This window comes from Nyctibius grandis, chromosome 4, assembly GCF_013368605.1.
Source record: "Nyctibius grandis isolate bNycGra1 chromosome 4, bNycGra1.pri, whole genome shotgun sequence".
NCBI lineage: Eukaryota > Metazoa > Chordata > Aves > Nyctibiiformes > Nyctibiidae > Nyctibius > Nyctibius grandis.
The window spans coordinates 46,142,139-46,154,330 of record NC_090661.1 but is presented as its reverse complement, the minus strand read 5'-3'; the positions used below and the strand labels follow the sequence as shown (position 1 = coordinate 46,154,330).

At 40.9% G+C, this 12,192-nt stretch overlaps 1 protein-coding gene across 1 annotated transcript; it reads right to left on the bottom strand.

Annotated features, from left to right (window-relative positions):
* Nucleotides 1–1,014: 1,014 nt before the first annotated feature.
* PNN (pinin, desmosome associated protein) lies at nt 1,015–11,655 on the bottom strand. Its single transcript, XM_068397650.1, has 9 exons — nt 11,419–11,655; nt 10,909–10,980; nt 9,969–10,037; nt 8,773–8,845; nt 8,594–8,688; nt 6,561–6,636; nt 4,672–4,827; nt 4,451–4,589; nt 1,015–3,409 (listed from the first exon to the last, which is right to left on the bottom strand). The coding sequence occupies exons 1-9, from the start codon at nt 11,529–11,531 to the stop codon at nt 2,121–2,123; spliced, it is 2,082 nt and encodes a 693-aa protein (XP_068253751.1). The 5' UTR covers nt 11,532–11,655; the 3' UTR covers nt 1,015–2,120.
* Between the last annotated feature and the right edge of the window lie 537 nt (nt 11,656–12,192).

Below are 12,192 nucleotides of genomic sequence, written 5' to 3'. Positions count from 1 at the left end.
AGCTTTGCATAATAACTACATTATCAGCTACTAAAACCTGTACAGTAAATACACTACAGCAGTGAATCACTCAAGCTCAAAATAAGAAACCTGAAAAATACTCAATGTTAGGAAAATATATAATTAATCAACAAAATTAAAATGGCTTCCAAAGGCAGTTTGAAATGTGAAGTTAGTTGAAACATCCAAACCAGTAACATTTACTCAACATTTACAATATAAAAGTTTGTTCCTTGTGATAAACTGCTGTGTTTAACATCTTCAATAAGGCATTTGAACTTTTGCTTTTCCTTCAAAAACAGCAGCACATTAAACCACCACATTCCTCTGAAAGGAAGGAAATATGGCTGGATACTATTGGCAAGAACTAAGGATAAGGAGATTGAAGTTGCAAATGGATCAAAGAATCATAATAAACTCTTGAACTTGTTGAGAAGGGGGAAGCCTGAGGAGCTTTCCCACTGGGTCTATTTGTGCTGAAAGAACACTCTGCTTCATCCTTTGCTAGACACATTTCTTTAAGCCAGGAAGTTCAGCACTTCAGAACACAGAAGTCTGTCACTACTCCGAGTTCAGACGAAAAATCCAAAAACTGACACCCTCCCAAACTAGAACTTTGCAAAGTCTGCTCTGTGTTCCAGAAAAATGGGGTATTTATGGTATTTCCTATGCAAAAATAAGCTTACGTATCATTTCCATTCCGAAATCGTTCTAGGACTTCCCGGTCTGCGATTTAATCATAAAATGGTTTGGGTTGGAAGGGACCTTAAAGATCATCTAGTTCCAACCCCCCTGCCACTTGGCACATGAGATACAAGAATTCTGTTTCTGCCAAGACAAAAACTGATTATGGCAGTGTTTCATATTCAGTTAATAGGCATTAATTAAAACCTATAAGAAAAATTTTGGATACAGATCTTCTAAGGTAGTCACCTGCAATTATGATTCATGCTTTAAATGTAGAAAGACTAAGGTAATACACCCGTGTTATGGAAAACATAGGCATCGAGAGAGTAGTCTACAAAGCCACATTTATTTGCACATGTACAGAACAGAGCGACAGATGTTACTGGTTTCCATACAAAATTATATAAAAACAGTATTCACCTTCATAGATAACACCATACCACTTTTAAGTTGTATTAAATACATTCAGAAAGCATTCTTGCACACACACAACATTAGTATTAGGTAGTCCCAGGTAACTCCAACACTGCAATGTAATTATTCCTAGTGGTATGAAGGGATCAAAGATTAGTCTGCAACTAAAATAAAAAGAATCCTGGTTGAGAAGCAAGCTGAAGTCTTTCACCTCCACTGACCATCAAAGCAAGGAACATAATTAAACAGATTAACTGGCTCCAGAACATATATGTAAGTACTACCAAAGCATCTGCAGAAGGCAGGTAGGATTGGTATTTCAGACTGACTTGAGCTATCTTGGCCAGTGTTAGCATTCCTGTTTAATCACTGCTTGCCTATGGACAGGAAAAAGTTTTATAAAACTGGAAGACAGAATTGAGCAAGAGCTTGTGATTACATAAGAAAACAAAAGGTATCGATCCAAATCAATTACTTTCCCTTCCTATCCAGCACTGGAGAGATTACTCCCTTTACTGGGTCTTAAGATTCCCATTCTTGTAAGGAATAGAGGGGAAAAGCAAAATTTTACGTTTCTTGCAACATTGCCTCCCTACATGTGATCTAAAAGGGGAATTTAATTGTCAACAGGACATCTCAAACAATTTATTTAAAACGCACATTTATTTCTAAAAAAAAAAAGTGTATGATACAGAAGAAATGATCACACCTACTTAAAGGTTTACCTATTAAAATATACAGAGGATCTTAATGAGTACAGGATATTTAAAAAAAGATGCAAAGGAGTGTTAATCTTTTATTTTTACATTTTCAGGAACTTCACATAGTTTTGGTAAGTAACCTTTTACAAAATTATGTAAAAAGTACAAGAATGCCTGGTAAACAGTCTGCATTTTTCCAAAAGATTTTTTACAGCATGCAATTCTTAAGGCAGCCTTCTCCTCCTCCTTACAAGGAATCCTTTCACTCAAATAATCTTCCGCTGCAAAGATTAGGCTAAGGAAGCTTGGTCTCTTCTGTTAACGCCTTTTGTCTTTCCTGTCTGATTTACGGTCTCTTTCACTCCGTGAAGTTCTCTTGCCTGACCGACTACTTTCTGATATAGACCTCTTTCTGTCAGATCTTGAACTTTTATCCTTTGAGCTTTTGGTATCTCTACTCCCACCTTTTGAGGACTTGTGACTTCTATCTACTCCTGAAGCATCCCTTCGCTTCCTGTCTGTGCTCCTTCTGTGTTTTCTGTCTCTGTTATGCCCTCTTCCTCGGCTTCGACTTCTACTTTCACTACTGGTAGAGCTACTGCTGCTACTGTCCCTGCTAGTACTTCCACTTGTAGTGCTGCTGCTGGTGGAACTAGTCCGAGTGCTACTGCTGCCAGTGCTGGAACTACTTCCACTAGTAGTACTGCTTGAAGTACTACTGCTACTACTGCTGCTGCTACTACGGCTATGACTCTTACCAGTTTTGTTCCCAGCCCTACCCCTGCTTCTACTCCTAGTCTTACTCTTCATTTCTACACTCGGTGTCTGACTCTGCTCTGTCTGGGCCTCAACCACCTTTACAGACACCACAGCATTTTCATCCTTGTCTGCCTGGGGCTCTGTATCCTGAGTGGACTGAGACAACTGAGGTGACTGTGGCAGTGGCACAGACTGTGGCTGAGATAGAGCCTCAGCCACAGGTTCTGGCTGAGCTTCAGGTGCCTTCTCCTGTTTTTCTTCAGGTTCAGCTTCAATTTCTGGTTTGCTACCTTTCTCCTCAGGAGAAGGAACATTACACACTTTTTCTGGCTGAGCATCACACTCTGTTTCTAGTTCCACTTCCTTGCCATTTTCATTTTCTACAGGTTCTACACTATCATCTGCCTCATTCATTTCAGCCACATCCTGCTCATTATCCACTGGCTGAATGATTTCACTTTCCTCTTTTACCGCTGTGACCTCTTCATGCTGACCATCCTGCTGCTTGTCATTCTCCCTCACCTCGGTAGTCTCTTCTACTTTAACCTCCATTTCATGTTTCTGTTCATCCTCTTCCTGTTCCTTCTCTGCATCGCTATGCCCTGAACCTAGTTTTCCCTTTTCCTCCCCTACCTCCTCCATTTCTACATCATTGGGCTGATTACCTGTCTCCAACTCTTCCACCTGCTGAGCCACCTTACCCTCTTCCTGCTCCTTGTTCTGTTCTTCCTTCTTTTCTTCATTCTGTACCTCCTGCTGTTCTTTTTCCTTCATAGATTGTCTTCTGGGCCTGGCCTCCATTTTGTTAATCTGCTCTGCAAATTCACTTCGCCTGCTTTCAAAGAGTGCTAAGGAATAAACGCATAAATAATAGTTTCAGATAATCTACAAGCACTGAAGTCTACTTTCCCCTTAACTATGAGCTAGTAAGTTATCAAATTGTTTTAACTTATAAATACTCCATCCTTATTCATTCTGAAGTAGCAAGCCGTTCATGCATGATGAAAAAGACTGCTAGTTACCTTAAGAAAACAAAGCAAAGGGGATAGTCAGCTCAGCTGAGTATCAGAATGGTAAAGCCCTAAATCTAAACTAACAAAGAGAGTTTTTGACTAAATTAAAAATCAATCGAACCAACAGTGTATCAAAATAATACCTTAATTTCCTGGTATTTATATATTAACAAGGTTATACTTCCTAAGGTAAACAGAAGACAGTAAGAATCAGCAAAAAGCTCATTAGGTATTAAGAAAGCTTAAATAATGTAAGCTATTCAGACAGGTGAGCTAGCTTCTCTTATCCCTCAACCCCACACAATGAAGAAAAGCTCCTTAAGATAAAAAACCCAATACATCCTTAGTTTAATAAAAAAGAACAGTAGGACTACCATTAACCGCAGTATTTTAAACTGTTTTCCAAAAGAAAAATATAGTCATCCTGCGAAACAGAAATGAACATACATTAAGGTAAAAAATAAATCATCATAAAGTTCTAGTGCTGCGCTTAAGAAAACGCTTCTCAAATCCTTTGTAAAAACCTGCATTTCCTTGGGTATTCAATCCATAGAATCTGCCTTTTCAAAAACTAAGTTGCTGCACTGGCATACATCTGGGTACTAAAGCTAATATAAAGGACTGTTTTAAACACATACCTCCGAGATTATGCATACACCTCTTTTGACTTCTTGTAAGAGAATCAAAGCACATCCAACTTAAAAATAAGTCACTGAAAGAGTAATGTTCACTTATGATGAACATCCATGCAAGAACATACAGTTTGTCCTAACCACAAAACTCATGTATTTACGCAGAGAGACTTAAGAGAAATTTGTACAGCAACCATCAAAGGGAGGCAAGAACAAGGGCCTTTGTATCACAAAGGCCACTTACCGTTCATCTTTTTCTGGGACTCTTCCATCAACTTCTGCGTAGCAGGACACATTCTGCCAGGTATGTAGAATAAGTGGGGTTTTGTCTTTGTTCTTATGTATTTAATTATTTTAGCATTATGTTCATTCCATTCTTCTTGCTGAGAAATAAAAGAAAATAACCCTAAGATACACAAGAATAGTCTAAACAAGGGAAAGATCAAGAGCAAAACTAAAACTCACCAACTGAGCAAGCTCAACCTTTTGCTCCAGTAACCGCAGCTCTGTCTGTTTTGCACGTCTTTCTTCAAACAGTTCTCGCCTTTCGTTTTCAACTTGCTTTCTTTCTTCCTCTGCCTGCACTTCAAGTTTTTGTTCAATTTCTTGTCGTCTCTTTTGCTAAGATAAATAAAGACGTATCTTAAATATTTTTTCTAAATCAAGAAAGTGTTCTAGTTTGGTCCAATTAAAATCTTGAATTATTTACATCATTAAAGGCATTCCTAAAAACACATTAAAAAATATCTCCTAAATTACAGGTAATGGAAGAAGAGTGTCATTGCTTGCTGGCACCTAATTTTTTTGTGGGTTAACTATGAAATTATGGGCCCCTGTGGATTTCTGTCTGCTTTTCTATCATTCAACTTGGATTTGAATTTTCAATACAAGCTTCAACATGTTTTTTTCCCCAATACCAGCAAAAAAAAGAAATAGATTTCAGGTATTCCACTTGGAGGGGAGAAAAGTAAACTCCCCCAGAAACACATGAAGGACTGCAGACTGGTGTTTGTGACCAATAAAACAAATCACATTGCGAATACTTCCAGTATATTTATCACTAATTAGATATATTACTATAATACAGGAATGCCCTGTTTGTATGTCCTAGACAGCCATATGCTGAGATTGTACAATAGTTGTCTAATAAAAAAATACAGTTTAGTGCCTGGACAACAGAATAGCTGTGTCATAACACTCCTCAGGCCTCTACTTTGATTTACAGGAAGTTTTTATGTATGGAGAGAACAATGCCTATATAAATTCTCAGAAAAATGTTGCAAAGAGCAGTAACTCCTCAAACTCTCTTTATGCAAATACATACTACTATAAATTAGACAAGGACTCCATGTTTCTAGACCATCCTAATCGATAGTTTCTTGTTCTAAAGGCAAGCAGGCAACAGAGAACTTTGGTCCTTTCTCATGTGCTACACGAGAAGTTAGATAAAACAGTAGGATATCCAAATACTGAATCTGAAAGTAATCAATACCAACACTGCAAGCCAGCTATGCTAACACTACACAGAAAAGGTTTCAAGCTTAAAGGCTTTTTATCTGCTTCCACCAGACTGCTGAAAGTAGAACTTCCAAATACTGTTTTTAATCTAAAGGTTATTAGTATTAACTGAATAACCCATTTAAGGCAACAGTAAATAAATACCATACTCTCCACAATTTAAAAGGCCATACTAGGAATAAAGTTACCACCATCCTACATACAAGTATTTTGAAGTTACCACTAAGCTATGCAAAGCCTTCACTTCAGTACAATCACATAATCCACTTACTAAAAACAGGCATTCTTGTATCTATACTGGGAGGGGGAAGCCATTTGTAGTCAAGCAGATAGCATAATACAACCATATTATTTCTGTATACTTGGTTATAATTTAAACACATCAGGGTGGGCACTGCTTCAGCAATACTGAATCACCACTATTTACAGAATTAGCCTATGACCTATTAGATAGTACCTGATTAAATTCCATTTACTTTGAAATGATCCCCAAATAACATAAACCAGAAAAAACAATCTATTTTGTGTTTTACGTATTTTAAAAATGTACAGCAATTTAAAAAAAAATAAATAAAAAAATCAACAAAACATTGCCTTTTCACTTCTGCAATGGTCAGAAATAGTGTTGCGAAGTCATGAAATTAACTGTTAAGAGTCCCTTTCCTGCCTCCCACTCCAATTCCACTAAACTAAACCAAACAAAAACCTACATGCACTCTTACCAATTTGTTGTGCCTGCAACCTGCACCATGGGGAATTTTCATTCCTGTTTGAAGCAGTTTAGCCACACAATTTCGCTTTATTATTTACAATCTGATAGAACTAAAAATAAGTACCTTCTCAGTAGCAACTGTGGACTCCTGCTTAAATTTTTGAAGAGTGCCCATCAACAAGCCAAATATACGTCGATTCCTGAATAAAAACAAAAAGAAGTTTGAGATTCAGTTCAAGTACTAATATTTTTACTTGCATAAACAATCAGAGAAACTTTCCACCTCAGGGATGTTTATTTTTAAAGGCTCAGTATTACTCAAGGCCATTAGCAAGAGAACACATATTGACTGTGCCAACAGTCAAGGATATAATTTACAGTGACATATCATATTTTGCTTAAGAGTAAGACACAGCTCCTATCCATAACACAGCACAGTTAGCACTGGGAAAATTGGAAGCCTGCACATTTTACATCTGGAAATAATGACACTAAGGAAATACTAAAAAAAAAAAATCCAAAAGCAGACAGTACTGAAAAAAATGTTGTGTAAATACAGTGTGAGCTATCAATAAGGCAATGAACTGGAAGGTCATTGGGCTTCTGAAAGACGTACCCACACCGCCCTGCTCAGAGGATTAAGGAGAAATAGAACCATGGGGGAGTGAAAGCTTATCTGTCACAGTTTGCCTAACAATATCTTCTACAATGAGATGCTGCACTGTGGGATGAAAACAGAATTGCTCTCATCCAATTAAGTGTTGTTTTGAGAAAACTTAAATAAGCAAAATTCTTCAAGGAATTCCCTTCTTCTGAACAAGAACTAATTTCTGAATTTCACCTTTTCTTTCTTTCCATTTAATCCCAAATTAAGCCTTTACAGCAAGAGGCGGACTCTCTAACTTCTATCCAATTAAGAGAGAAAGGAAACACTACTCTCTTCACCCAGTACCACTCTACTACAGTGTCACAAACCTGACACTGAAAGGTAAAGGTACTTGTATATTAAACAGTAGAAATAGGAACAAATAAAGAATTGAGAGCTAGATTACTCAAAGTGTATTTGTACATGAATGACGTCCCAGAAGACACTAAGCAAAATCAAGAGTTCAGTGGATGCTGTCCTCTTAAAGAGCCTCTTTCCACCACAAGTCACACAGAGATCAATACTGGTTTTGGTACATTTCCCCGGAAGACTACTGAAGTGTAAAATAGTAAAACTACAATTCTGAGGAAATAAACTTTTAGTGCCTGAAGCTCTAGGAAGTCCACTAAGAATTTTGAAAGTCTTTCCGTGAGGAAAGCAGTTGGAAACTGGTGATGGAAGCAACAGCAGTCTGTTAGTGGTGGTGTAACTGTAAAAGCAGCAAGTGAAGTGCCTTTCCTGTGCTATTTTGTCTGTGGTCCTTATCACAGAAGCTCTCTAGTTCCTTATTCCAGCTCTCATTCTTCTATTTATGTAAGGTATGGGTTATTATTGCACCAGGTGAGCTGCAGACTGAAGTGGATGGAGTCCAAGAGGTTGGATACAGTCGCAAATTTGCTTTTGCAACACCTATTCCCAGTAGAACTGCCTTTCAGTAAGAATTTTTCTGAGCTACCCTGACACAAATGAAATACAGGAAAAATGAGATATACATAGGAGGAACCTAAAAAGAAGCAGGCAAAAGGAAGGTCAGACTGTACACACAATAATGAGCCTAAAAGTAATAAAAGAAAAGAAACACATGATGGAACTACTGCATTTAAAAAAAAAAAAGGGAAAAACCTACACCCAAAAGCCTCCTTCAACCAACAAAATAAATGATGTACCAAGACAGCTGTAACAGTCTAAAATGTTAAGTAACCAACGAAGCTATGTGTATTTCTGTCTTACTCAAAAACAATCAGTTACAATAGCACTAGCAAACCTATTCCTGTAGGTGGCCTGAGAAGTACAACCCCTGTCAGTTGCATTAAGTGAACGATGTGTTGTTACTGCTGTGAAGTACTTTGAGAGAATTTTTTAAAAAATCAATTTCATACCATTATTGTACCTCTTCAACATCATCTCTGATACACAGTAGCATCTGTATTATACTTTTTAAACCTAAAGCTACTTCCTATACTAGCACTCAGAAGAACCACATTAGCACTTAAAAAGAGATTTCTGCATACCTTTGTTTTCCTTTCTCATCCATATTTTGATCTTGTATAAGGTCTCGACGTGTTCGCTCTTTGGAGGTAGCAACAACAGAAGATGGCAACGCTGGCTACAACAAAGAAAAACAAACTACTTTGTTCACATTCCAGATAAGTAAGTTTCTTCCTGCACAGCTCCATTTATCATGTATTACCTTTTTAATATCATCGTCCTCTGCGTCGCTTTCTTGGCGTGATTCTCTTCTTGTCCGACGTTCTCCACCCAGCCTGAGAAGGAAAAAGCATTAGTGGTCACTAAAGAACATATATTTAGGACAGTATCTGTTCTTACATGAGAAAAATACAAGTCAGCGTATCTAGTCAGAAGAACCAACACTTCCAGTAAAAATCTCCCCACTGTTGCAATGACCAGTAAGTAGCATTTTACAGACCGAATCTACTGTGAGAGAAAACAGTTTAATACAACTTGCACAGTAAAGTAAAGCAGAAGAGCCCACATTACTACCATATATGACTTTTTAGAATACCTTTGGAATTTATTTCTTGTTTTTAATGTTTGCACTTTTCTTTTTCCAGAATCTCTAAAATGGCTCCTGGTATAAGGGGATTGTGAGACAGATTTAAATGCATCAAGATATAAAGGTTGGTATGATTTTTCAAATAACTAAATACCTAGAGAACAGGTGAGGTGGGCAGAACACTTAGGACCTGAGAACTTGGATGAACTGAGGCTTTAACAAATAACAACTAGGCAGTGTCTTAAATAAAAGTTATTTATTTTCAGCTTTCACTCTCAGCTTTGTGGCACAGCACTTTACTACTGGTAAAGCCATTTCACAGTATTAATCTTGCGTTAACTCAAAAATTCAAAAGCCAAGCCTTGCTTTAGTCAAGAACTACCACTGCACATAAGTGCCCATAGAATGAAGCTCACTATAATCAGTCACATCTGGCGGATCAGCATCCAGATGCGAAAGCTCAAAATCTGAGTCTATTGTCACACTGTACACATTCGATTTATTGAATGGGAGATCTCAGTCATAATTCAATTTGTGTCTACTCTAAAACAAGTCTGGGCTATTAAGCAGAATATAATACAGCAGACTGAACACCAAGTAAAACAGAAAATTCCAAGAATCTTTGTACTACTATATATTTGTATTCTTGCTATAATCTTTATATTGCTATAAGGTATGAGAAAAAAAATATTTCACCACAGTCAGTTGCTATCATCCAAATATATTTCCAACAAGTCTTGAATACGAAATCTCTGAAGAAGACAGTGAAAGTCGCCAGTTACTAACAGTTATTGAATCTAAGTATTTTAAATTTACTCTTATAAATTCTCATTCTGATAAAGCGAGTTCTCTGCATCAGTTTTTGCACCCACCTACTGCTTGCCCCTTCAAGATCCCTCTGTTTGGCTGGGGGTCCTCCTCCACTATCCGAGAATCCACGCCTAAAAAGAAAACACTTGTGATCTCAGAACAAGTTAGACTAACCTCAAGTTCACCTTAAGCCTGCACAATCAAACTGTATTTTGGCTTTGTGGTCATGATGTAACAATAAGTTTTATTCAGCTCTATCATTGTTTACTGTTACTGCTGCAATAAAGTGTTTAAGCATACTGCTTGTGGACCAACTAATTTAAACTTGAATTTCTGTACTTATTTAGTAGAGTAGCTACACTAAAACAAGGAGCCCCATTATGTTCAAGTGTTCATATTTGCAATAATTTTCAAGATGTATTAAGCCTTAACCAGCAGTTTAGTATTGAAATTCAACAAAAAATCCCCTACATACTTCATTAAGAAAGAACTACTGAACAAAAATCGGCCTTTTCATTCTACTTGAGGGGAAGGGGAAGGGAAAAAAAAAAAAAAAAAAAAGCCACAACAAAACACTAGTGGTTTTACCTACATATGTTTTAAAATTCTTGTCAGCTTCAACTCTTCCTATTCTTCCTGAAACAACTACCAGCTTCTTAATTACTGAGAAATTGATTTTGAACGATTTCAAAGAGACAAGGTCCCAGATACCACATAACACCTCCCTTAACTTTGATGCTTCCCCTTATTTAAACCACCAGTTTAAACTTGTTATAACTCAGAATGAGAGGTACTTTTAAATTTCAGGCGGTGACATAAAACCCCAAATGCCCAGTAGGCCAGCTTTGGTGCCTGCTTACTGAAACAGATATACAATGGGCAATAGGATCAGAGGAGAAATATAAAACACCCCAGTGTAAGGACAGCAATCCGGTGCCAGGGTAAAGGATGGAAGAAAACCTACAAAGAAGAAGCAGGCAGCCCCTTTCTGCAGCTCCTTACCTTAGCAATAAGCTCCCACGCCCTCTACCTCCACCAGGGCCTGTGATGGCTAACAGTCTGTTTTGAGGGGGCCTGGAAGAGACAGCGGTCGCTGTTAAGTGGTACCTGCCCCGGCCCGCCCGAGCCGCTGCGGGGAGCCTCCCGGGGGCGCTGCAGCTCGCCCAGCCCGAGGTGCCCGCGGCCACGACCGCTCCCTCACGCCTCCCACGCTTGTGTCCCCCCCATCCCCGCCACAACGGGCAGACGCCGCCAGCAAACCCGCGGCACCGGGGCCCCACCAGCCTCCACCGCGGGGATGGCCCAGAGAAGGGCGCGGGGGCGGCGGCCTGCAGGCAGCTCCTCGCCGCCCGGCGCTCAGACCCCTCACGCAACATCCCCCCATCCCCCCCGCCCCGCGCCTCCCCGGGGCAACAGCACGGCGCATGCCACCCCCCTCATTTTGCCCCCCGCGTCCCGGCCGCCTCTCACGCCTCTCTCCCTCCGCCCCGCCGGGCCGTTCCCCCGCCTCACCTCACATCATTGGGGTCCCGTCCCGTGAGCTTGCGGATGTTCTCGTCCACGTGCTTGAGGCTCTCCTTGGCCTTCTCCAGCTGCTCCTGCAGCGCGCGTACCGCCACCGCCATCCCGCCCGCCGCGCGGCCTAGCCCGGGTCCCGCGCAAGGCACCGCTGGGTAACCGGGATGGGGGGGGAAAGGCCCCGCCCACGCGCGGCGCGGCCCGCCTGGCTGGCTGCTTACCCCTCCGGCAGCCGCGGGCTGGGACGGTGCAGCCAATAGCCGACCGCCAATAATCGGGCACGAGAGGAAAGGGCACGCCCCGCCGGAAAGGCTCACTGAAGGCATCCACCAATCACAGGGCTCAGAGGCAGACTGGCATCCCGACCGCCCAACTACTGGAAGGCTCTGCCTGCGAGCGCAATGAATCACCAAAGGAACGGCCGGAGTGACATCGCTCAGAGCTAACGAGAACTCACTCGTCAATTTCCCGCAGCCCAATCAGAAAGCCACGTCGAGGACGTTTATCCCCACCCACCCAGGACGCATCCTACTTTCCCACTCTCTATGGGGCCGACAGGACAGCACGCAGGCGGTTCGGGCGGGGCCAATCACCGCTCTGCTACAGGGGCCGCCGCTCCAGGCGAGCCAATAGGCAGGGACATTACTGAGGGCTGGTGCGCCGCCCTGTGGCGCGTAGGCCAGGGCGGGGGGGATGGCAGCGGCCTCACGGGCGGCCGCGCGCGTGCGCTGGCGCCTCCCGCCCGTCACCCGAAGCTTCGTGGCTTGG